This window comes from Pagrus major, chromosome 8 (assembly GCF_040436345.1).
Source record: "Pagrus major chromosome 8, Pma_NU_1.0".
In the NCBI taxonomy this organism is placed as follows: domain Eukaryota; kingdom Metazoa; phylum Chordata; class Actinopteri; order Spariformes; family Sparidae; genus Pagrus; species Pagrus major.
This window is the reverse complement of record NC_133222.1, coordinates 28,794,499-28,821,131: the sequence shown is the minus strand read 5'-3', so window position 1 is coordinate 28,821,131 and position 26,633 is coordinate 28,794,499. Positions and strand designations below refer to the sequence as shown.

Genomic DNA, 26,633 nt, shown 5'->3' with positions numbered 1-26,633 from the left:
TGAAATGCAGTCAACACGATCTCCAGAATAAATGTCCTTAGGTTTAACACTGTGCCTTTGGTCTGGTCTTAGGTTTAGGCACAAAAACATCACTTGGTGAGGGTTGGGGAGACATCATGTGTTGCTAGAAATACCTCTTTAGGCACAAAAACAACTGGAAATTGTCCTGAGGTCTCCGTAAAAATATCAAATCACTTACAAATGTTGAAACACGGTCTTGAACTGTGGTCACTGACTTGGCAACCGTCTCGGTTGTAATTTCACCACCATCCCCTCCACCTTCTGATATGACAGTCATGTCATCAACATGTAATATTAATGGTTTGTATGATACGTACTAATGTGAATGAATCAGTGGTTTTGAGACACATTAACTGCGCCTTATTGTGACCAATTTAAAGACCTCTCTCTGCAGAATTCTCTACATGGTTGGACAAAAATCTGGTAATACGAATGAAGTGTGTGATAGTTGGTGCTAAAGTGGCATTTTGAAGAGTGTATTTGCAGGATATATGAGGGGTTTTGCCCTTTGATTAAATGATTTTGTGATATTGTGAAGTGTATTGTAAAAAAATATAACCCTCTTTACATACCAATGACATAACACCTCAGTCAGGCATTTTGCTTTCCACATTCTGCCTTTCTTTTTACAGTCAGAGAAAGAAGGAAGCTGAGTGTACGAGGGGCCCTTTTTGTGACAGGGGGTTTAAAAACACACTGGACTATTAAAGTAATACCCCAAACTATGTACACTCACTGTTCTGTTGCCTAATGAATAGAAACAAAAACAAAAACAGATTTTCTGGCTGCACGTCATGTTGCTTTCTCTGACTCCTTGGACAGCCCAGCTTTGACATTTTTTTCAAAACAGTGAACAGGTTTTGCGAATGTTTTGAGGCAGTGAAGAGACCTCAAGGTTTCACACTATATGTGAAAAATGTTGTATGTAAACAAAACCATGTTTGTTTAGGCTACAGTGGAGACTACACGTGGTACTTTTGACGCGGAAGAAATGCATATTACTCACTTATTACCATTTCAAAAGAATTGTGCTGTTTTATATTGTATTATTATATTATAATATTGCACAGCTGTATGTCATGCTATGTCACATTTATCCCCAATGACTAGCGTGTTGGTAAATCGTCAATATGTCCGACAGTCTCTGAACGCACCGTCGGGTTTGTTTTGGTCCTGAGGGGTTGTGTCCGAGTTAACCAATGAGCGAAGAGAAGGGGCGCGGACGTGTCATGTGACCCCGCCCTCCCTGTAAAGCGGCGCGTCGCTCATACTTTATTCATTCCTCGCCAACAGACGGTCTCAATCCAGACTAGCTGCTCGTCTCCGCTTTCTGAACTCTCTTCAGAGAAGAAACGACATTTCGTATTCTACCAACGAATAATAAAGAACAGATACAATTACAACTCTGTCCTTCATTTATTTGCTGACAGAAGAGACATTTGTCACCGAATAAGCGAAATAAATCCTCCTGCGTCACAAACCAGAGTACTCACAGCCCAGTCGCTCAGGGGCCGCTCAGCTCAGTAGCTTTTTTCTTCTTGGTTTTTTTTTTTTCTCAAAACCAAAATGAAAACCAAATTTATCAACGGGGTTTCTTCTTCCCCCTCCATGTCACTGGGTCTGCTGGTGACCGAAAACGCCCTGCAGGTTCAGCCCGACACCGTGGAAGACAGCAAGGAGCTGGTTTGCCCCGACCAGCCCGACCTGGACACCCGGCGCAAGGCTTATCTGTGGTGCAGAGAGTTCCTCCATGGAGCCTGGAAAAGCCTGTCTGAGGACGATTTCCATATCACCATCATAAGGTACAGCGTGTTCATTTGCTTGATCGATGGAAATAGGCCCCGTAGGTTGAAGCTAGAGTGATAAGACTGCTCCGATACCGCCCAGTCTCATGATGTAGAGCGTTAAAGGGTAAAACAATAGGTTATTTCTCGAGACTATGTAATCATTAGACATAGCCTGCTCAGGCTCAGCCTCTTCATGTCATTGTCATTTAAGAGCCTTGAGTCAGACTGTAATTCACTGTCAATGTGCCAACGCCCAAACACACCCAAAACCAGACGGCAGGTTTTTAATATATGTTAGAGTCTTGATTATTGTTTCCCAATTCAGGGAGACATTTTACTGCTGTTGTAGATACTGAATTATCGTTTTAAAAACATTGATGGAGTGCCAAGTTTCTGTTCTCAGATGGATTTTCCCCCGGTGTGTTGGGACGCTGGAGTCCAGTCATGGTGTTTTACTTTACTTTAGCAGCTATTTTACTTGTCTCTTATTAGATTTGTTTCCAAAAGGTATTCAGCTCATGTTCTCAAAATCCTGGTGTTTTAATTCTTCTGAAATTCTCTGTTTAAACAGCACAGCATGTAACTGAAAGGGCTACCAAATCACTACAATAATTTATGTACGGGTTTACAGGCAATTTGAAGTAAGCTCTATTGTATAGTATGTTACCCTTAGTATGATAAAGAGAGATATAAGAGTTACAGTAAGATTCACAGAAACCTTTCCGAAGCAATATCTAATAAAGACAAACAGGGAGCGGAAACATTGTTAATAAGAATGATAAAATCAAAGTCTCTACATGTAAGAGAAGGATTTCTATTCACTGTCCGCCTGACCGTCTGTCTTCCAGGGGTGGTCTGAGCAACAAGCTCTTCCTGTGCAGCCTCCCTGACAGCCAGGACACTGTTGGGGATGAGCCAAGGAGCATCCTGCTGCGCCTTTATGGGGCCATCCTGCAGGTGGGAAACACATCACTCATCACATATTATTAACCAAACAGCTAAACACTGGTGTGTTACTGTAGGAACAAAAGAGATGCAAGTAAGCCAAACTCTCCACAAGGATGTGTTGTCGTATATGAGAGACTAGTTCCCCTCAGTTGTGTGTAGTTATTAGTCTGTAATAACTTCTTCGTTTAACAAAGATAAGTGCTGCTATACAGCACACACAGCTAACAGCAGAAATGTACAAATCATACACTGATTGTTTGACTTGTCCGCCTTTATCACAGACATGACTCATGTAACTGGGGTCAAAATTACACTTACACAGACACTTTGCAGCTTGAGTCGATAATCACAGAAACCAGTCAATGAGGACAAATGATAATACATACACCGTGTGATGTGACAGGACCACCACCAGAAGTTGCTGTGTGTGCGTCCGCAGGTCGTATGCTTATGTAAGTGTATTCATGCATGTGCCGTTATGCCTTCACGCGTGTATGTGTGTGTATGTATGTGTGTGTGCGTGTTTAGCCATTGTTGTACATGGTGATGTACCCCCATGGCTGTACATGCATGTGTTCTTTGCCGTAGGCTTCCCAAAGGAGCGTGCCTTGGGCACTCTTGTTCCCAGGTGAACCCACCAAAAAACACGGTACAGTATGAGATCTCTGAAATCTCAGCCTAATACAAAGACGTAACACACACTCATGTAGCACAAAGCTGGGAAGATACAGTGTGGAGGGAAAACAAAGTGCTGAAACACCTCTCCTGTCTGTCTCTTTTCTTCTCTAAATCCCTGCCTTGTGAAACTTAATCATTAAGAAGTCAACTAGTGGACAAACCAAGAAGCCTGAAGATGAATCTGCACTTTTGCAGCTCACTCAGCTGAAAAAAACAAAACCGCAAGAGGAAAAGTCATTAACCAGGATGCAGTTTGGCTTGTTGTTGCTTCACAGTTAGCACAAAGTCAGATAGATAATGTATGTTTTGTTGCAGCTCTACAGTGGTTAAATCTAACACAGAGCGATAGTGACTTTTTATCTCCTTACATGATGTGGCTGGTGTGTCCAGAGTTCATAATTCAAGTTGCCTCTACGGCAGACACATTGTGCAGTACTGCTATGTGGAGCAGAGCTCCCCCAAAGATAACCACTTAGTCACCATCTCAAGTAGCAGCACATTGATTTCTCCTGAGTATTGAGTGACAAGAGTTCAAGGACTTTAAAAACATTTGCTCAAGATTTCTGGAAGCAACACTCTAATCTTGTGCGTGACTTTGTATCTTTTGAGTTTTTGTAGCACATGCTGTTTGTGCCAGCCTGCTGTGATAAATAGAAGACCGAAACAAAGATGCAGCCAGTATGGGCTTCTCTCTCAGCCCTAAATCTTGTCATTTACAGCCATTAAGTAATGATTTTCTATGTGTGCCATTAACCACAGGTGCAATGAGACCCGAATTAAGTATTAACCAAAGTTTGTATAATTGCTAATGGCTGTATAAGCAGTTAGCTTTTATTGCGAGGGGTGTCTGAGAGATTGGGAGCGCTGAGTCCTTCACCAAGGTAACTGCAGCCATCTCCGTCAGGACAGATCCGCCTCTCAGGCATTAGTGACGTCTAATCAAAAAGCTAATATGATTACGGAACTCAGATGTCATTGTCAGAGTGCACAGCTACTAATGATTAAACAAAGCCTAACTGCACTGAAGACAGCGTTTCTCAGCACGGAAAATATGTGAATAGCATGTTGGATAATGAGTAGGTTCACTAAATAAATATGTATATTTTTAGCCAAAGCTTTAATATGTAATCAACAGTAAAATGCAACACCCACGAACAGATGGGTGATAGAACATAGTGTCATCCCTCCTCCTCAGAGATAACCACTGCTGTCTCTGCTCTCTTTCTGGCTGGCAGCGCAGAGATTATTCTCACCGATCCTCTGCACTGTCCTGTCCAAAAGACTTGTGTGTGTTTGAGCTTATACTGTACTGTCTGCACTGCAGGCATGGCTAGGTTTTGATGTTGACGCTGCTAGAAGGCTTCACATGTATTCATGGATAGTTCTTTCCTTTTTCTTTTGTTGATAGATGTCCTGTAATAAAGGGGATTCCAGACAGTCAAACAAAGAAAATCACTTCCAAGTAAGTAACTGATGATGGTGCCACCATACAGCATGTCACCCAGTGTCCATTCAGTCACAAACAGTCGTCCTGCTGTCCATGGATGTCTCAAAACGTTCTTTTGTTTCTGTAAATTCTCTTCTTACTTCCCTGTCGGTAAGGGGTTTCACTCTGATCTGCTTCAGTCTTCTATTCTCGTGAAGCAGCAGTTGTTCCCGGGAAATTATTGAGAAGGCTGAACTTTTATAACCCCATAGGTTTTTGAACTTAAGTTCAGAATCGATTTAACACCTGTCTCCCCTTACTAATACCTGGCACAGCATGACTGTAAAGACTGAGTTGGGAAATGCTACAGTCACTGATTTCATTTAGTGTACTGTTGGGTCAAAAAGTGTGAGACCACTAGCCACAGTACTTCTATTTTGCATTTGTTTTGAACGTGATCAGCTTAACAGTTTGAGTGAAAATTTACATTTTTGAAAAATGTCCGTGAATTCAAAAATCTTAGTATTTGGTATGTCCCCCTTTTGCTTTAATGCCAGCATGCATTGGAGCAGGAATAGGATCCACAAGTTTGTGTAAAACCATTATACAATCTGTTCAGAGAGTCACTGCTGGCAGCCTGAAGCCCGGCCAGACGTCATACAGAGTGACCTAGAAATTCCTTCACCCTGCGTCATGTCATGTGATCACGACCCCTGACCCCTCACATCACCAGGCTGAATCACAACTCCCTGTCATGTGATTGGGGTGAGGTCATCAAGCAAGATAGCTGTTGTTGCTTGTCCTCGACAGCTTCTCTTCCCTCTAATGCTGCTTTCAGTTAGCAGTGAGGCTAATGAAGAATTGACCTGGTGTCGGTGTCTCAGGATAACCTCACCTCAATCCACCATCTCTAACAATGCTGTCTGGTCAAGGCAAATCCTATTTGGAGTAGATTGGATGACACCATATGATTCCCTGTGAGAATAATTCACGTGTCACCACTGCATAGCAGCACACATATTGATAGACTGTAGATGTAAATGAACCTACAGTGGACAGCGCGAAAATGACAGTAACCATGTACTTACAACATGTACTTACTACAAGAGATTTGTAACTACAGATGTACAACTATACAGATGTAAGTACTGTTGGAAAGTCACGTGAAGTTTTGTAGTCCACAAAACATTTCACCACACATCATTGACGGAGGTAGCTGTTCCACCTGTCTCCAGTCCAAAAGTGCGTGATCTACATAAACAGTTAAGTTAAAATGTATTATTGAGTGCACCTAAATTATGTGCTGGTGCACCTGAATGAAAGAAAGATGGAGCGCCAGTGCAACCACTTTAAAAAGTGAGTCTGAAGTCCTGACCCGTTCTGGTAAGTACAGAAAATGACATCAGCTTAAGCAGTCTTTAAAACCAGGAAAAGACAACACTTATGCCATATCACAATATAAAGATATCCAAAATCTAAGACATATTTATATATATAGTCTCACATGATGATAACGATATAATTTTGATAAATTGCACAGCCCTGCCTACTGATGTGGTTTATAGAATATACAGTATGTATTTAATAGTATGCCTATGCTGTTCGCCAGTGGATGTTATGTAATGCTGTATTTATTCAAGCCTTTATCACTAGTGTTTGGCATGAATTCGCCTCTGCAGACAGATGAATGGAGCACATGTGTGACAGTGGTGCTGTTCAGTCCAGATGGATTTCAACAGTCTACAAAATAATCTATCCCCTTACTGGTTTATTGACACACATAACACAGCAGATAAGTATTGAGGTTAAAGCAGCAGCTGTCAGCAGTACACAGTGCACCTGCTGCATCACTCAAAGGCCAGCCGCTTAATATCTGGGAGCTGAGTATCAGCACTGATATGGGACCAATGTAACCATTTCAATTAATCAGATATCTAGAGAGTACCTGATCCCAACTCCTACTTCAGCTGTCAGACTGAATGTAATATGGAGGTTGAAATGACTAAGCAGTGAGACCCCCAGTTCATTCAAAAAGGATATTCAGATTTACAATGGGAAGTGTCTGTTTCCTGTCCAAAAACAGGAAACAGAGGGCAGGAGGTCCTTGCTAAGAATGTTGAAATTCTTCTGTTTCTGAATGGTAAGCTGACTTGACATCTCTGACTTGGTGATAATTAACTTTTGAATGGGTCTGGGAGAGTGAGCCAAATCAAACAGATTGCTAAAACAAGCAGTGGCATTTAAAATAGGTCAGAGGAAATTAAACAGAGGTTGATGTACGACTGCAGGGCTGTCAGACAGTCGATAAGGGGCCACTCGGGCCACTGCGTGGAACCCTGTTACAGCCTATAAACCACAAGACAAAGGGATGGCTGGCCCCCCAAAAAATCTTATCATGATAACTTTTTTCATATCAGTCGATATTGATATATATCAAATCACTATTTCTGTTAAGCTTACGCCTTTTTACTCCTTAGTGAGATGTGGAGATATCATAAGGTTAATTTTCATTTTCTGTTAGAAGTTGAACATGACAAATGTACTGTAGCACATTAAACAACTGTATTTCAAATAAATAAATGGGTATATATAACAAACTAAAATCTTTATTCTGATTTTGCAATAAAGTAAGCTATTGCATTTGTGATATCACTGTGTCTTTTCATTTTTTTGTCATGTGGCATGGCGCTAGAGAAAGAGGATACTATGGTCTGTTGTTGTTGCGCAGGTGTCACACTGGTTGTTTTAGGGGGACCACCAGCATTTGTTTGGGTAGGGACTGTAAAGTCTTGCATTGTGCGTGCTCTAGAGGATGGCACTGCTTCAAATGGTAAAAAGATTAGTGGTATTACCTGACTCTGTGGGAACATGCTTTTGACACAATTGGCAGTGCACGCTACTCTGCTTCTTGTCGGACTTTGAATAGTCAGAATAACTCCACACTACTGAATTCCTCAGACCCATCTCTTCAACAGTGTCCTTATCTTTTGAGCCGTTGGGTCATCTTCTTTGGTAACGCTGTCGCTCAAGTTACCATTTTCTGTCGAAATTTTCTCTTTCCTCTCACTCCCACTCCTGCCGTACTGATGTACACGACTGCAGTAGCCCAAACATTAATACGTGTGGGGCTGCCAGCTACTTCTCCTGCGCTCTGTGCTGTGTGCGTCAATCTAACTTGACGTGGCTATAACTCTATTCCAGCCACATGATTGGTTCGGCACGGGGCCATTCTCATTATCATTGGCTGTTCGTGTTGTCTGTCAAAACATGGATGGAATGAGTTCTGTCAATGTGATCGACCATGTCTTATATTTCTATGGAGGAAAAGTTATTTTGCCATGATTATCTTTATTGTCTTATCACCCAGCCCTGCTCCCATCTTATCAAAAACTGCAGGTTGGTCAATGGCCTTAAGCTTCAAACTGTGATGCTTTACCCACCACTTTAGAGTCAGTCTTGCACGTTAAGAGCAAGTTAAGTTAACAATACAGATTGCTTACAAACAGTTAACGTATTATGATGTATTATGACTTATGGACTGTTATTAATATTGTGAAGCTGCCGCAGTTCGATTCGGTTTAGTCACAAAACCAACTTGGTTAGGTTTAGGAAAAGATCATAGTTTGGGTTGAAATAACTACAGTATAACGTAAAAACTGCTCCTGTGGCAGTTGATGGGTTGTTTGATCACTTTCAATAAAATCAGATCAAACCACACCCAACCTTTAATGATTTTCAACCATTTTCCATCACTCTTTATTGCTTAGGCTTAATTTAAATTGGTGTACTGCACAAGAGCATAGTTAACATTGTTATTGCTGTATTGCTGTTCAGCCCTGTCCTCAGATACCCAGACTGAAGCTGGTTTGTAGAGGTTATCCCTACAAGGTACAGGTTATCCCTAGATTACACACAAACTGAATCCCTGACTTGATAGTTTGATCTGAACTCTGTCAACTTGGCATGTAGCAAATGTAGGTTACAACAAGCTGACCAAACTCTGCTTATACATAAAAATAGTCTGTATGAGTGCTGGTTGCTGCAGATCTAGGTTAGTACTTCTACAGTAACCAAGATGATATACTTGCTGAGTCACTAGAATATCGTCAGAGGAGTCACTATGCGTCCTATAAGCCGGCCCCATAAGAGTTTAAGTCTTTGCTCTACTTTATGCGTAGGCTGCCAGCTGGCTTGTTGTCTGGCAGTATGTGTGTCAAGATGATTATGGTAATGTGGATAATTCACGTTGGGGATTTGAAACTGCATGTGATCAGCATTCTGCAGATAAGGCATTACATAACGACGGTGTGCATTCTCTGAACAAATGTCCTGGGAAAGATTCAGAATGTGCTGCACACGGTTCATGCTGGTTTTTATTTGTTGAAGATGTTTTTGCAGTGTGGTTATTTGCTTTGAACACTGTTCATGCAAAAAGTAAAGATCAAATGTGGCTTGATCCAGTTGATATGTACTGAATAAGTTATCTATAATTTCCAAAAATCTTGGACTGGACTTTTTATTCTTATAAAGCTCACATACATGTAATTGGTGTGCATGCTGGAACCATTAGACTCCGCCCACATTTTTCAACATGGAAACGTAAATATTTAGCCGAATTAGGACATTATTGCTATCATTCAGACTTTTGATAACTTTCATACATTAACTGTTCTCATTTAAAATAGTGGATTGAATGTTCTCATACATTTTTACAGTTTTTCATGCATTTTCAACTCGTATCATACTATAAGCTTGATACTCAATTCAAATAGTCTTTAAAGTCAAGAGTGCAGCTTTTGAGCGTCCAGCATCTACACTGCAGTATCCTCAGAATTTGCCCTATATTAAAATATGGAAGTTTGTTTGCAGATGACAGAACTCTATTCACTGATTATTTGATAGACAGGATCTTATTATGATAATTGAGTAAGTGTAATCATTTCAAGAGGGAAAAACATAGCTTGTTCCAGTTTATTGACTGTGATTATCTTTGGGTTTTGACTGTTGGTCAGGCAAAACAAGCAATTTGAAGATGCTACCTTGGGCTTTAGATGGTAATGATATGTGATAAATGATATTTTATAGAGATCAAATTAATCAATTAATGGTAAATATAAACAGCAGATGAAACAATAATGAAAACAGTTGTTAGTTTTAGCCCTGTTCCTTAATCATTTCCTTTGAGATATAGGCTGAACAAGACATTTTTCAATCATGATTTCAAAGACAACCTGTCAGTATCTGCCAGCTGTGCTGTATGTCGGCTGGTTGACAGCAGTCTCTAAAATGGAAAGGACTTACAAAGATATACAGGTTTACTTACATCACCACCAAATTCTTTCTGACCTTGATTCTTGTTAATAAACCTTGGGTAATCCCACAACTCCCATTTGTATACGTTTTATTCCAGCTTTTCCAACTAATTTCCAAAAGAGATATCAAAAGAGATACCAGCGTCTCCTGAAGTAAGAGCTCAGTACTAAGCTTCTCTGTATGGTTCAAGTTCAGTGTCACATCTCCAAGGCCACAAAGCAGGCAATTTTGTTTCCTTTGAGCTGGCTTCCCGCTGGATGGTCAGGTTGAAGCACATTCTTTGGCATGTATCCAAACAAAACTTGTAAAAAACTGTACAAAACTTTCTTAACTATTTGGTGTATATTTGCACATAGAGCAGAGAAGTGAGATCTTTTCACAAGAGGCAAGTTAATGGTGTGAATTGACTTGTGACCCACTTGTGATCATATCACTGAGGACAAATGGTAACTTTAAATGAGAACAACCTCAAAGATAATCCTGATGACATCACTGTGCCCTAACCAGACTTGACAAAGCTCTTCCTCTAACTAGAGCCCTTTAACTGAGGTTCACAACTACCACATCAAACATTTACATTCTTCTGTTTGCAGATTAGTTACCTTTCATGTAGGCGGAGCTGACAGGTATGCTCTCATTGTTTGAGTTAAACCCAAAAAAGTTTCTGGAGAAAGTTTTTTCAACTTTTTTTTCCAACTGGCAAATAGAGGGTCAAAACATGAAAAGTAATATAAAATACCTTTCTTGCTGGCTAGCGGCTTGCTAGTTTATGAGCTACATGGTAGTATTCATAGTTTGACTTTAACTAACAAGTGTAAATTTACTTAGGTTTAATGTTACTGAGGCCAAAATTCCTATTTTTGTCTCACTGCAACTCTGCCTCAAACACAGGCTAGTAGAAATACAGCTTCCCTGATGGGAGTTTCAGTTTCCCATGTAACAAATCACCTGTAGAACGACCTGCTCACTAACTTACTTGTCTTGTTCTAATTAGTTTGAGATCTCTCTCCTTAGTTAATGGCATCCTTCCTATTTGGTGAGAAGCTTGGTTTTCTGTCTTCTCCACACAATAGACTGGAGCAGAATCAAGTGGGTGAGGAGCCAGCACACAGCTTGAGTCTTTCAAGCTCCGGGGCCCTTGTTTGTGTTGGTATGAGAGAAAGTCTCCCTGTTAACCTTGAGCCCCTCCTGGGCTCCAGGCTACGTGTGTTGGTGTGTGAGTTTTTTTGTGTCTCTAAGATAAAAGGAGAAAGACAAGGCTGTCCTGTCTGCTTTTGCAGCTTCAACAGTGACTGGTGCTCTGAGTGGGCCAACTCTCCCTAGAAGCTTTAATCTACCTCTTGTGTTCTCCTCACCACTCTGACAGGCAAACTCAGCTAACCCCGACCACAGCATTCAAACTCTTCCATCCTTCCCCTCCACCTCCTGATTTCCACTTGAGTCCCTTTCAGACATGCACCTCAGCCTACTAATGTTCGAACATTTTCATGTGAGACATCAGGCATTCTGCCTAGAAAGAAAACTAACCCTAACCCTAACCTCAGTTTTGAAATGTTACGAACAACATTGCTAAACCCCATGAATTTAGATCAGAGTTGTAATAAACTGGAATTATGGGATGTTCTGAACTTAACTTTTAAGATACATTTGAGTTATTTTGTGTGTTCTAGGGCACCAAATGACAAAAATCTCCCTTGGAGAATCTCACTTCTGAAATTACAAGCTAAACCCCCCTGATTCTTCATTTTAAACAGGTGGACTTCATTCAGGATGTTAACATGAATGAGTCATATCAAACCCATTTTTTGGTTCCTAAATGAGCTGGCAATGACTCACTCTACCTCGCTCTATCTAACTTTCATGTTTTCAAACATTGTGACCAGCAAAAGCTCTTTGTCTCACGTCTTAATCTGTTCTTACTGCGTTTACAGCACTGGTGGTGGTGTGGACTGCTCTCATACTTGAAAGGTGGAGCTGTTAAGTCTCTTTCTATTTGTTTCCAGGGGGCGGAGGCCATGGTGTTGGAGAGTGTCATGTTCGCCATCTTGGCGGAGAGGGAGCTTGGACCTAAACTCTATGGTATTTTCCCTCAGGGCCGACTGGAGCAGTACGTCCCTGTAAGTCACCATGTTATTGTTGATATGCATATGGGCTGGACAAAATAATAGGAACATGCTATGCTCTTCGTGATAAATTGAATCATTGTGAAACGTCTGATGTAAACATTTTGTTGTCAGACAGTGATGTATCAGTTTAATTCTATGGAGTAAGTTTTTAAGTTTTTTATATTGCGATGTTGTTGTGTACATTGTTCTTGGACTTTTAAGAGCTTGGTAATGAATCTCCAAATGTACATTTTGTATGGCTGCCTATGTTTAGTATTTAATGTTTTAGAATAGTGGCTTTTTTTTATATACATTTCAAAAGTAGAGTACTGAAAAATATCAAAAAGTATCATTTGGTGCTAGTATTAAAAACCATAACAGTAACCTGTCCTCGTTATTTTGTCCCGTTATATATGATCTGAATTCAATCAAGAGACCGATCTTCAGTATATAAAGGGGGTTCATTTGCAGGATGGTAGTGGATTAGGCATGTAGCTCCAAGAGTTAAAGTAAAGCTCTGACAGCTGGGGAATAAATGATGCAACGCTGTGTTGGTGTGTGTACTGCTCAATGATGCATCATGGATTAATGTTCAGAGATAATTAATAAACCATAAAACATCTGCTCTTCTGTAGCCAAACAATACTGTTATGCAATTTATTTTACACATCATCGGAAAATCTAGTTGACCTCAGTTGGCTTCTTGTAGCTGCCATTACAATTTAAAAGACCAGCCACCAGTAATTCAGGCAGATTCATGTCATCTTGTTTGAACATGGATGTACTGCAAGAAAGTCAAAGCCATTCTTATCGTCCAAAACCAGATATAGGAAAAACATCTCCTTGTTCTTATGTCCCCAATGATGACCAAGACATGTCTAAACTGCACTGGACTATTTGTCATTAAGGGTTATTGTTAAACTTGAATACCGGGATATCACATAAGATTTCATAACCAGTAAACTAAACATAGCTGGCTCATATTTGCCAGCCTGGCTGGTCTGGGGTTCTTTAAACTGGATCTGGTATTGGTGTCTCTATATATACTTTGTTTTTTCTGTATTAATAACCATTTATAATACCCTGTTGACAGAGCCGTAAACTGGACACCTGTGAGTTGAGCGACCCCAGCATTTCAGCCGAGGTTGCAGAGAAGATGGCTAAGTTTCATGGAATGAGGATGCCCTTCAACAAAGAACCCAAGTGGCTGTTTGGAACGATGGACAAGTAAGTTACACAAGTCTTGTCTCATCCTGCCCTGTCCTATCCTGCCCCAGCTTGTGTCTTCTCTAATCATTAGGGATAATTTGAAGCTCATTCTTCTCTTGAAATGAGAGATGGGGATGAAAGACTGAACAGACTTGAAACTACCATTTGACCAAGGTTTTTGAATCCTACAAAAGCAAGTCTGACAGCACTGATTACTTATCTTTTCATGATGAAGTGGCTGGTGGCTTATCATTATGCTCTTCCGCTTGAGATCCTTTTGAAGTTTATTTGTTGGCTGTTTACGTTGCACAATGTGTGTCAGCTTGTGGTGATAAAGTCCATTGTCCTGCTCCAGTGATTTTCTGTCATGCTTTATCGCTTCCAAAATTATGTGTTTAATACATTACTTGTTTGTCCTGCCATGTGATTGTTTCTGTAAAATTTCCATGTCAGAAAGAGAGATTACAATCATAATATGTAGTATTACATCATCATCATCATCATCATTCTTTATCAGGATTTGACTTTACTTTTTTGACAAAAGATAATTTAATGGAAGCAGGATTCCCTATTATCTGGACTATATAATATCAAATTGAGGTAACATTGAATTGTTTAAAGACATGTCAGAGAATTTGAACAGAAGCTAAGCCTTAGCAGCCACAGCCAACTCAGACACACATTTGGGTTGTGGATGTGTTAAATTCCTCAGCAGAGAGTGCTCTATCGCTCTCTGAGGACTTGGCCTGGTAATTAAAGTAGGCCAACAGCACGCAGACCCTGGCTGTTGGATGATATTTAGTTTTATGACTGAAAAGATTTTTTTCCAGGTATATCTGTTCCCCTGATAAAACTTATCAGTGCTGGTAATCAGGACTGAGTGATATTTGAAAAGAGTTACATTATGTCAAGAAAGAAAGAAAGAAAGAAGATAGATCAGCCTTGTAGAAAGAAAAAATGCTTCAAAAAGCAGATGTCACTTTTATGAGCTTGTTAGCTTAGTTCATCTTGTTGTATGCTACTTAAATCACACCAGGCCTGCTGGCTCCACAACTAACTGAGCCATGAGCTAATTAGCCAGTGGTAGCTAGCTATAAACAAGGAAAGCTTGCAAAGAGTAGCAGCTGTCAGCTACTCTAATGATACACTGCCTCCTATATTTTTGGAACCACCTTCAAATGTTAGCCATACTTTACAAAGTATACCTTTTAGTATAGTACTAGTCACAAAGTTAGCAAGCGGATAAAGGATATTTTCAGATTTTTAAAAAATATACGTAAAAATTGTGCTACACGTGGATGGAAACCTGACTATTATGTGTTGCTGATAATCGTTTTTGTTTAGCCCATGTGGTAATGATATGCATCACACTATTTGTCACTCAGCTTGTACACTGAGATATCTGGGAATCACATTTCATAGTCTTGTGAGTGCTGATGCATCCACACAGAGCCTGATTCATACCGTCACTGAATGCTGTCTGTTGTTCCCGTGATGACTTCACTGAATTACTCTTCATCATGTCTCAGATATCATGATAGAGTTGGCAGGGACTGCTTTTATACAAATCCAACCTCTAGACATATGGTCACAGCTTTGTGTTAGCTATGATGTGATAATGGTGATTTAATGATGATTTATTATCAATTATTGCTGTTATCACTCCAATAATTAATATTGGTAAAACTATCATTCTTATTTTTACAATCAGTACTAAGTACACCGCCGTATTGAAATTATTGACTATTTGTAGACACAAGTATTTAGTCATTAGTTCCAGTGAGGTCATCATAACCTCTGACTCTTATTTACTGACTGCCAAGCTGTGGTCTGTCATGCTTATCACTGTGTCAGGTCGACATTAAAATGTATTTAGAGAACAGTCACACTTCACCGTGTCACTTTTTCAGATAAGAAACACATGTCTTTTGGGAAACAATGGACTAACTACGTGTGTGTGTGTGTAACACTCTACAGGTACTTGAGCCAGGTGATGAGGCTGAACTTCACCAGAGAGTCCCACCTGCGTCGCTTCAACCGCCTGCTCAGCTACAACTTGCCACAGGAGATGGAAATTCTCAAGTATGTTTCTGCAAACACACACACACACACACACACACACACACACACACACACACACACACACACGGTTTAGAGTGCATTACATATGACTCATGCATGTTAAGTTTCCAAACACTGTGTTATATTACAGAGTGAACAGAGGTGTGTAGGTCCTACGGTGGTATTTAGAGCTCACAGAAAAAACAGACTAACTTGCAGGCGAAATGTTTTCAGAGACACGACAGACCACAAAGTTCAGATCTATTCATGTTTTAAACATGTGGAGCTAAAGAAGAGCAGGCCAGTAAATAAAAAATTAAAAGTCTGACATGTCAATGAAAAATATTTGTTTGCTTTTGTTTCATAGTAAAGATCAGAACACAATGCAGATTTTGAAAAACAAAAAAAAAGCATCTTGATTAGCAGAGTAAGTATTTACAATATGAAGCACCAACCCCATTAACACACCTTATATTGTACGTGTAATGGTCAGGTCAATATAATTATACAGTAGTAAGTGGCTTCAAGTCCTTAACACTTTGTGAATGTTATGGAAAGGAACCACCATCTGTTGTCTCTAAAATAACTTTTGCTCATATTTCATGAAAATTAGTTTAAACTATTCCTTTAGTTTTAGCGAGTTTCTACTGGGGATCACCAGAGGCTATTCATAAATATTTAAATGTTACATTAATGTTAATGTTGTGAAACTCAGAGATGAAATATCCAGAAGGAGCTGTATAAACCCTGCTGGTTGATCTTCCTCTGACCTCTAACCTTCTTGTATATGTTCAGGTCTCTGCTGGAGTCCACCCACTCTCCTGTAGTGTTCTGCCATAACGACTGTCAAGAAGGTAAAACATATACAGTAGATGCCAGTGGACCCTTTGTGCTGTAAATGAGCTTTTTCCTCTTTAATTAAAAATAACATTTGAATGTGCTCCTTTCAGGAAACATCCTGCTGCTGAAGGGTCGCCAGAGCTCTGACAAACAGAAGCTGATGCTCATTGACTTTGAGTACAGCAGCTACAATTACAGGTAAGTTAGCAATTACTGCAACACACTGATTTTAATGATTGTATTGAGTGTGTATCAAAAGCCTGATACATCTCACTTTTCTGTGCCACTGAACTCCATTGTTGTCCATGAACAATTAAAAATATGTTCACCTGTAAATACTGGTAGTCATCTTGTTGTTGATAATGCATATTGTGCAAGAGGATGTAGTTCACTGAGCAGTTTTACACAAAACTAAATGGTACTAAATGGAACTACTGTATACTTTTTTTAAAGAGCTGGAATCGAGCCTGGGCCCTTGTAGTTTTTGAATCAACAAACCAGCAACTTTCCTCTCCGGTTATTTAGCTTGACAATGCTGTGTATGCTACCTACCCAGCCAGCTAACTTGCTTGGGTTGTGAGCATGAATTATTACTCAGTTTCACAACATGAGCTAGCTGGTTAATTTAGTTTAGCATTGTGATTCTAAATACAACCCTCTGAGAAAGAAAAACAGTCTTCCTGGTTGTTCTAACCAATAGATACTAGCAAACATTGTGAATACTGGCTGTTCACATTGATGCTGAGAAAACAGAACAAAGGTCACAACTTCACCTACCTTGTTAGCCAGCTCCTAAGGTAGCGTGTGCAGGCTTGCTAAGCGAAATATATAAAAACGATACGTTAGTTTCTTCTTATCTGCTGTTGCTGTAGCTGAAAGGAACTAACTGGCTAAATCCGGTTGCAGTGTTTTGAGTTTGCTAGTTTAAGAGGCATGGACAAATGTCATCAAACATTTCATTACATCATTTCACAGATTATTGTTTCATTTCTATATACTACAGAATTTATTCATGTGATTATGTATTTCATAATGAGTTATTTATGTATTCATTACTGAACAATTTCGGTCTCCATACTGTGAGTAATCCACCAAGTAGTGCCTGATCCAAACACTCTACGGACTGAAAGGCATTTCTTATGAATCTCCCTCAGCTGCAACCACAACATCACCGCCCCTCATCCTCTTGCCAGTTCTTTGCCTCACAACTAACCTTGGCACTGCAGTAGCAGGAGATGTAGGGAGGGTGGGGAGGGAGGGAGTAAGGCTGATAGTGAGGCAGAATGTTAAAGAGAGCGTGAGAGACAAAAAGAGACCAACCCAGATAGGGATCCAAAAAGAAAGCAAAATCTGCGGGAAAACGAGAGGAAAAGGAATGCAGCCTGGCTTGTGTCTGTGTTTCATCAATATTTCCTACCAGCAGTCATTATTCATAACTCATAACCCTCTGTTAAAAAATTCACTGTAGCTGTTATGTAACCAGAATTTAGCACGCCAATGAGGACACAGGATGGAGGCAATGGAAAGACCTTATGCAGGACTGTAAATGTTGGTAATGAAAATGATGTTGCTGTAGATTTCCTCTACAGTTGTGAACACGACTGAGAATAGACAACAATAGAATGGTTATTTTCTGCACCTTTTGAGTGACTTCAAATATGTTAAAATGTCTGGGTGTCTGAACCCATTTGTGTGTGCCCTGACCAGTTCATTTGTGAGAAGCTGTGTTCAACACACTGCGCTTGGCTCAGTCTCTCTCTGTTTCCCACACACACAAACAGAAACACTCCCAGCCCCCCTGCAGCTCCCTTCAGCGTGGCCCCTTTAAGTCTCCTCATATGTTCCTCAGCAACCACGTGACCCTGTTCACACACAAAAGACCCACTGCACACGCACATGCCAAACATGTGAGCACGTGTGCCATCATGTATGTACAAGAAGGACACGCCCCCCAGTCGGCACAGAGACCCATATACTGTGGATTTTTTTTCTCATTGAGTGACGTCAGATAGAGATGGAAACAGAGGGGGATGAGTCTGGTTTGCAGACTCTCTCAGAGCAGTGGGAGGTTTTGTGTTGGGGGCAATTCCCAGCTGCTGATAACAGTGTGGGAATTAACATGCAAGTGCTACTTAAGGGCATTGGTACAACGAGGTCTGTGTCCATTTGTTCTTGTATAAATCACAGAGAGAGTAATTCCCAAAACATTTAGACAACTGAACAGAACAATTTAGTTGTTAAATAGCATTTTCCAGTCCAATGCTGTTCACACCTTTTGCTACAAATGCCCATCAGTTTACTACCATCTAGCCCTTATTTGAATACTGTTTTTAATTACTTATTAATTCGACTCATCTTCTTTTAATTTCATGCTTTCCACCATGGGGCCTGTTGTCTTGGATAAAATAGTTTATTCTATCCTCAGAGACAGATGGCGAAACGTGAAACATTAATACATTTGCACATCCAAGACAAAAACCACATGACAGGAGACATGTACTTTCATAACACACTCATCTCAACCCCCTCCCTCACCAAACACAACACACACCCACACACCCACACACAGACAGAATTATCTTTAGTGTATAAATGCTCCAATAACTGACACATGCCCACTTCTAATTAACAGAGTATGTCTTCTAGTTTCTTATTAGAGTGTACAACTTATGGGGTTCTATGTAATTATCAACAATATCTGAATAACTTCATTCATGTGTTTAATTAATTATAAAAAAAATCAACTTAAGTCACATCACAACAGTCATTTCTTCCACTTGCTTGACACTAAGGTGGAAGGAATGAACCAGCATCAGCTGTGTTTATGTACCTTTAACCCATAAACCACAGGGCTTTGGGGCAGTTGGCTGCAAAGCACAAAAGGCCTCAGGACTGGTTTGGAAAAGTAGTCAGTAAACCTCCTTGGAACAACAAACAAGATCTCATGTTCACCTGAACAAACAGAACCTAGAAAAGTGGAGACAATGCAGGGTTTCAAAGAATCGACCATAATTAAGTAGGTGTGAAAGCCACACACATCCTTGTATGTCTTGGTCTGGTTTGACACAATAGCCCTCGTCTTTGCTCAGCCTTCAACATGTGACGTTAACGTTACTCGCTCAGAGGCAGTAAAACAATTAAAAAATAATTGAGATACAATATTAAAGCTGCAAGCAGCATTAAACAGGCCCTCCCTACTCCGCGTCTGTTTGCCAGATATTGACCAGTCGACCTGGCTTTACATTTTAATGTGTTTTGGACACTGCCTGAAGAAGTTCAGTGTCACTTCCTGTTGCCACGGCCACAATCACCAATGACAACTCAAGATCTTCACCATAAAGCGTTATCAAGGTTTTAAGGCCAATGAGATCAAATTTGATGTGGATCTTGTCAACAGGCTAGGAAGCTGTAATTTCCTGTGTCCAGTGGGTGTCCAGTGTCGGCTTGGTTGTCTAAAGTCTGGAACTCTTATGAAGCCTGTGTAGTTTGGCGCATTTCAACCACGTGCAGTCGAGTCACAGCAACTGTGTCATAGCAATAGAGTGTAATCCGTTGCGTTGCCACTGGAAAACCTTCAATCTTCTATGTAGTCTACCACTCTTCAAAAACACAATAAATAATATACATATTGTATAACTGAAAAACGAGTAATACAATATAAACCCTAATGCACAACATGACAAACAGAAAGTATATCTACATGTAAAGGCATCATCAGTCATTTCTAATCTGTCCATCTGTTAACCTTACAGGGGATTTGATATTGGCAACCACTTCTGTGAATGGACTTATGACTACAACTGTGACGAGTTTCCTTTCTTCAAAGTGAATCCTCAGGCCTACCCTTCAAAGGCTCAGCAGGTGTGTATAAGACGCTCACATCTTATTTATTAGATTTTACTTGTTGACTGCTAACCGGTGTGAACTTTTCACAACTCTGTGCAGCTCCTCTTCATCGAAAGCTACTTGCGGGAGTCTGACCCAGGGTTTGACAACCTGAGTGAAGAGGACCAAATGAAAATGAAGGAGGAGCTCTACGTAGAGGTCAACAGGTGAGCTCAGATGTAAAGCATGGTGTGAATGGACACAGCGTGGCACATTAAAAGACAAAAGTGCAATAGAATAGAGTAGAAGGGTTAGAAAGCATACATATCAAAGTCACCATGTGTTTTTGAATGTAGGTTCTCTCTGGCATCCCACTTCTTCTGGGGCTTGTGGTCAATCATCCAGGCCCGACTCTCCACCATCAAGTTTGGATACCTGGTGAGTAAAAGCTTTATTACTTCAGTGCTTCTTTTTCAATTTTATGACTTCTTTGTTTTAGTCAGAAAAGCAAATATGTATTTGATGTACATAAAGGAGGCTTGTAAGACATAAGCAGTATTGTCAATATTTACTGTGTAAAGAACAGGTTGGAGGAGGTGTCACAGAGAGGAAGGCTGTTTTGTGACACAAATGTATCTTTTTTAGTCAGGCAGTACTGGAAAAATACTTTTTAGACAAAATACCTTACAATCACAACATTTTCAGGGATATTTGTTCTTGCAGAAGACAGCTGCACAAAACAGAATCTTGAGAAATAAACATTACCAGTGTGGATATAATGACTGAACAGGATAAGTTACAGAATTCTTATACAATCTATGCTCAGAAAGTAACTGCAGAGCAGCTTTTAAAGGTGAAATTTGTAAGATTGTTGCGTTGATTATTGAGCACCATGCCAGGTCGTCAAATACTGGGTTAGTGGCCAGCATAACCTGCCAGCCCAGAGCGTCAGTATTTGACAACCTGGGACTGAGACTCAAAATTCAACTTTCTTTCTCTTTAATATTTACTTAAAAATATTTATCATTCACATCAACAATCTAATATTCAATACAATTATATAATATACACAATAATATCTAGGTATTATTTATAATTATAATAATATATCATACTTTGTCAATTCAAAAGTTAGGACAACTACACCATAAATAAAAATGTTATTACAGCCACGTACAAGTACAAAAACAGGTTAAGGAGAGAATAGGAAAAAAAATACAATAGATAAAATAAGAAAGACAAAAAAACAATACCCTAGGGCCAAAACTAGAATTCCACTCAGAAAAGCGAGTACCTCGTCCAAGGCCCAACTGTCTCCTTTTGTACTCACTCATAGAGACCAGCCACCTAAATAAGCCTGATTTCATCAAGATCAATGCGTTATTCCCTCAGTAATTATGGAAAATGTTGAAAAACGTCTATCTATCTCGCAATGTTAAAGTAAGCACGAAAAAAATTCCTGGCTCCATCCCTCTGTCCGACCCTCTGTTCCAGTTCTGCTTCTCTGTCATCTTCAACTCCGGCAGTGGCCATGGTTTATATACAGTATATAATATAAATATAATTTATATTTGTATATATGTATTTATGTATACTTTATACTGTGTTGTAGGAATACGCCCAGGCCAGATTTGATGCCTACTTCCGACAGAAGAAAGTGTGGGCTGTCTAAGGCAGCGATGACTGGGTGGATTGACAACACTTTGAGCCCGAGCAGGAGGAGGACATACAGGCTGATAAAGACCGCACGATCCATGCTTTACTTATACACCCTGCCTTGAGAGGATTTGCTGGCTACTATAGGTGTTGACCAAAGCCAAAACTGGATCACGTGGCTAGGTGCTCCATAACAGCTCAAAGTTTATTCTGCGTAACCCCCCAAGAGCCAAAAAAAAAAGAAAAAACATTTACTTGTACTAACCTTCATCACTGCTCTCTGCTTCTGCCTTATTCGAACCATATCACTCACACGAGGGTTACGCTTTGAGCAGGAGATTTTGAGCATTAGATTGGAAAAGTTAACATTGCATCAATGTTTATGTATTGATCATTCCCTTATGGAAATGCTCTGTTGGAAAAATGTGAACTTCTGGTGGCAGATTCCTGCTCACAGAAGCAGGCAGTCGCTAATTATGTATATTATATATAGATCTCAATGTGCCAGTAACCTGGCCATGTCTGTTACTGATGGGCCTACTTGTTGGCTGGTGGAATCATGACTTGATCAACAGGTCGGATTGATGTCTACACTTCTAGATATTACACACCTGCTTTTTTAAGTAGTTATGATTGTTATTTACTTCAGGCCAGGGTCAAGTATGTGAGTAGTTGAGGTTCCTTTTTCTGGATGACTGGTTAAACTCAAAATCAAAGACATTAAAAATAAGGTTTTACCATTTTAATTAGGTCTGGATCTTTTCGGCTTCCAAGCTAAAAATGTGGTAACACTGATCTGCTGTGAATTTTGACGTTTGGTGGGTTTATGGTATTACTATGGATCACTGTAACAAGTAGATCCACATCTTTGTGTAGTTTACATGTTGGGTATTAACATTTTCATTGTCTGACTTAGCCAAAACACATTCCAGCCATGCTTTACAAGCCTGGGGCTTTCAGACAAAAGGGAGCTGACTGACCATATTTTTGCTTTTTTACTTTTTTATATTATCACTGCATTGACGGACACATCACACAGTGCACCTGAAAATGGTTTCTTATTGTGGTAATGGATTCTTTGGTGATGTCGCTGGGTTTTTGGTGCATGTGCCTACTGCTAAGTTGCCTCATCATCGTATCCATGATCCAGAATAATAACAGGTGGTCACATCATACTACACAGCTGTTAAAGGGACATTTAGTAAAATGTGTCTCTAACTGTTTCCATCAGTGAACCAGACCACTCTGCCACTGAGAGCTGAGTCATTAGTGTGAATCCCCTTGTCCGCCTCACACATATATTTGCTCATGTTATGGCCATCGTCTGGTCTAGTATGGTGGAAGTCTACTGCGTTTAACAAAGGATTTCAGCACTGGAGCAGTAAAGCACTGTGCCCTGTGTGTGCCAGGCTGACCTCAAAGATTCTCCTTTTAGGCTTGCTCCTATGTAGTGGGATATTTGTTTATATGAGAACTTTTGACTGCACTTAGCCCAGATCTGAAATCATTTGTAGAACCATCTTAGCTCCACAAGAAGAAAGTTTACACTTGGGCTTTTCACACTGCTATCCTTAGTCCAAGAGAGTTTTCACACTGGCACAATCCTGGCACATTCCAAAGTGGGCTAACTGTGACTTTGGCCTTGTGCTTCCTGACCCTGCTCCAGAGCAGGGTTAGCCCTAAGTTTTTTGGTGTTATCCCCTGAAAATTGACTAAACATATGGCTAAAAGGTGCAAAAATGTGTAAAACCAGGCCAAAGTAAACAGAGTGGTAACACAACATTCGTAAGCTGCATGTTCGAATGGATATTTACCCCTGGGGCTAGTAGATGTGCAGTGTGAATCGTACAGCCAAGGTTAACCCTGGGATAAGAATAGCCCCTGAAAATCAACTAAACATAGAGCAAAAAAGTGCCAGTGTGAAACAGGGCAAAGGTAATCAGAGTAATAATACAACATTCAAGAATGTACAGTGTGAATTGTATAGCCCTGGGCTGAGGTTACCCTGGGTTAACAATGTGTGTGTGTAAAGGGGCTAAGAATATGCAGTTTGAGCAGCCCTAACAAGAGCTGGTCAGAGTGACGGCGTCATGAATTTGTCATGCTGTCTCTCACCCAAACATCCTGAGACCTGCTCAATTCTACCTCACCCCATCAAATAATGTTAAGTGCACCAAACACTCTATGCTATTGTACACAGACGCATCATCTCCTGCTTTGAGAGCCTTTCAAAGAAACTTTGATATCTTGAATTTTAGTTTATTTTAACTTTATCTGTTTTTTGGTCAGAAAAATCTCTTACCATAATTAGCATTCCTCTTTCCACTCTAACTGGTACCAGTGGTCACATGCTGACCTCTCAGTTCACCATTACAGTAGCAGTGCCTGTTGGACTTCATTTGAAAGGCTAACTTTGAGAAGGATAAAAGACTTAAATTGACCTTTCGCTAAGCCTATCCTCTCAGTTAATATTGTTACACCTGTCAAGCCTTCACATCTCACACAACACATATGCAGTTAACAATGGAAATAGGGCCAATTTACTGCTCAAAAGTGGGCCCTTGATGTCAGACAGCAGTAGATAAAGCAGGCTTGTCTTTTCTCGCCATGGTACATGAGTTTGACACTGGCAGATTTTATTAGCTAGTGGCTAGCTAGCAAATGAAACTAACATAAAAATATCTGGCTGACTTTATTAATAATGATTTAGTGTTTCCAGTTAACTCAGTTAATATATAATAAATATGCACTTAGTGGCTACATACAATATACATGCTAAAGGACTGAAGCTAAAGCTACGTGTCCCAGGCAAAACATTCTGCATCCTCACCAATCAATGATCAATATGTAAGATACAGTTGCCAAGTCTTGATTGGACGATAACTGTTTGGGATAGGGCTTTAGCGGAAGTCAATTCAAAAGCTGAGTATCTGTTCTAGGTAGTATCGCACGATGCTGCTCGGATTTGATCCTCGTTTGCAGCAAAATGTATAATTCATAGCTGATTTGGAAATATGCATAAAGACACACTCACATTGAACTCTCCAGTGTGACTGTGCTGCTGTAATATCCATGTACCTTCCTGTTAAATTGTAGCAGGTTTATTACATCCATGTTTACTGTAAGACCCTGTGATTTAGCATGGAAGCCAACAAAATGATACTGTGACTCCTGGGAGGGTACCAGTCACCTGATACTGGAACTATCCAGGAGTGTTTGAATGTCTGCTGTGGCACTTTTGATCTGAGGACCAAGACAAAAATAACCCACAATATATGTACTTGAGTATTTTCATGTTTAACCATTCGGGGGTTGTTGAACTGTGATTCTTTAAGTTGTTGATATGTTGGTTTTATTTTACATATAAGTGTATTGTATATTTCATTGTCATATTACCATGAATTGAATGTGGTTTATGTATAGTTTGAAATTTATTTTTTGAAATCCAGTGGAACTAGGGACGCATCATCAGAATGTGGATTATACTGGACGACTATTCAAATTTAAAAAGTGTTACTGGTACATCCCTTGTGAGGCAAAGGTCCTTGCTTTAGTACTGTTCAGTGGCTCTTTCTTTGACCAAACCAGAATTTGTCTGTCACTTTTGAATTGTATCATCTGCCCTGATCTTTCACTACATGCTATTTCTGTCTGTATTTTGTTTGTCCTTTTTCATGATTTTTTTATATTTGTTATAGAAAAAATGGACACCGTGATCTGTAACCAGTACACTACATTGTTACGTCACCTTCAGTATCACATAAACTTCGAACCAACATCACTAAACAATTATTTTGATCTAATTGGTAACTGTAATTGGATCCCTGTAAAGAAAAAGCAAACAGCCCACTTCTGCTTCTACTTGTAATTAAATGTATGTAATATTCACTAACAAAAATATAGAGGGCCATGCTAAACATTCTCTCCAATATAAAAAATGACAAACTTGTATCTTACCGTACCTGAGAATGTAGATTGTGTTTATATAATTCACTGAAGAACACATTCTGTTCTTTATAGCAGTCACAGAAACACTATCATGTGACTCACTGTGATAACCTTTGCTATCTATGCAGCTATACTGAATGCATATGTAATCAGAAAAAAACATACTTTGTGATTTGGAAAGTTTGGGGTGAACTGCCGCAGGATAGAAATGATCTTGGTTGTAAATGTACTTTTCTGCTTTGCACAAATAAAAATTAAAGAGACTGTTGAGTAGTTTCTTTTGTCTTCATGGTAAATAGACACCTGACAGAAAAGGTCAAACAAGCTGTGGTGACTAAGGGAATGGCTGCTTATTTGCTTTGACAATGATAATCTCACGTGGAAATGTCCCAGAAATCTTCTTTTATTACAAGAGCAATAACAGTTAAATTGCTTTGTGAAACTGGACACTTTTGCGTTTTTGTTGTAGCAGCTAACAGTCTGAATTCAATATTTGATATTTTAGTTCAGTTCAGTTCAGTTCAGTTCATATATGATATTTTAGTGTCAAATGTAATTCTAAAAAAGTTGGGTCATTGTATAATGTTATTCAAAACAGAATGCAATCATTTGCAAATGAACCGTGTTTACTAACAACAGTTTTATGAAGTGGTGTAGCAATATCCTTTATACATGAATGTGTTGAGCCTCACCTAACCCTAGCAATTAAACTGTTCACCTGTAGAGTGTTCGGATCAGGTGTTTTTGGAGCATCCCACATACTTTTGTCGCTTCTGTCCCAACTTGTTTGAAACGTGTTGCCGCCTTCTGAGTAAG

At 39.8% G+C, this 26,633-nt stretch overlaps 1 protein-coding gene across 2 annotated transcripts; it reads left to right on the top strand.

Annotated features, from left to right (window-relative positions):
- Positions 1-1,351: 1,351 nt before the first annotated feature.
- Positions 1,352-26,081, top strand: chka (choline kinase alpha). 2 transcript variants are annotated; one of them, XM_073472113.1, is made up of 12 exons: positions 1,352-1,823; positions 2,657-2,765; positions 4,843-4,896; positions 12,177-12,290; positions 13,372-13,505; positions 15,465-15,569; positions 16,344-16,402; positions 16,499-16,586; positions 20,141-20,249; positions 20,334-20,440; positions 20,570-20,651; positions 21,826-26,081. In XM_073472113.1, exons 1-12 carry the CDS (start codon positions 1,588-1,590, stop codon positions 21,883-21,885), a joined length of 1,257 nt encoding a protein of 418 aa, XP_073328214.1. In that variant the 5' UTR covers positions 1,352-1,587; the 3' UTR covers positions 21,886-26,081. The 2 variants fall into 2 exon arrangements, with proteins under 2 accessions (XP_073328214.1, XP_073328215.1); XM_073472114.1 differs by lacking the exon at positions 4,843-4,896.
- The last annotated feature ends 552 nt before the right edge of the window (positions 26,082-26,633 follow it).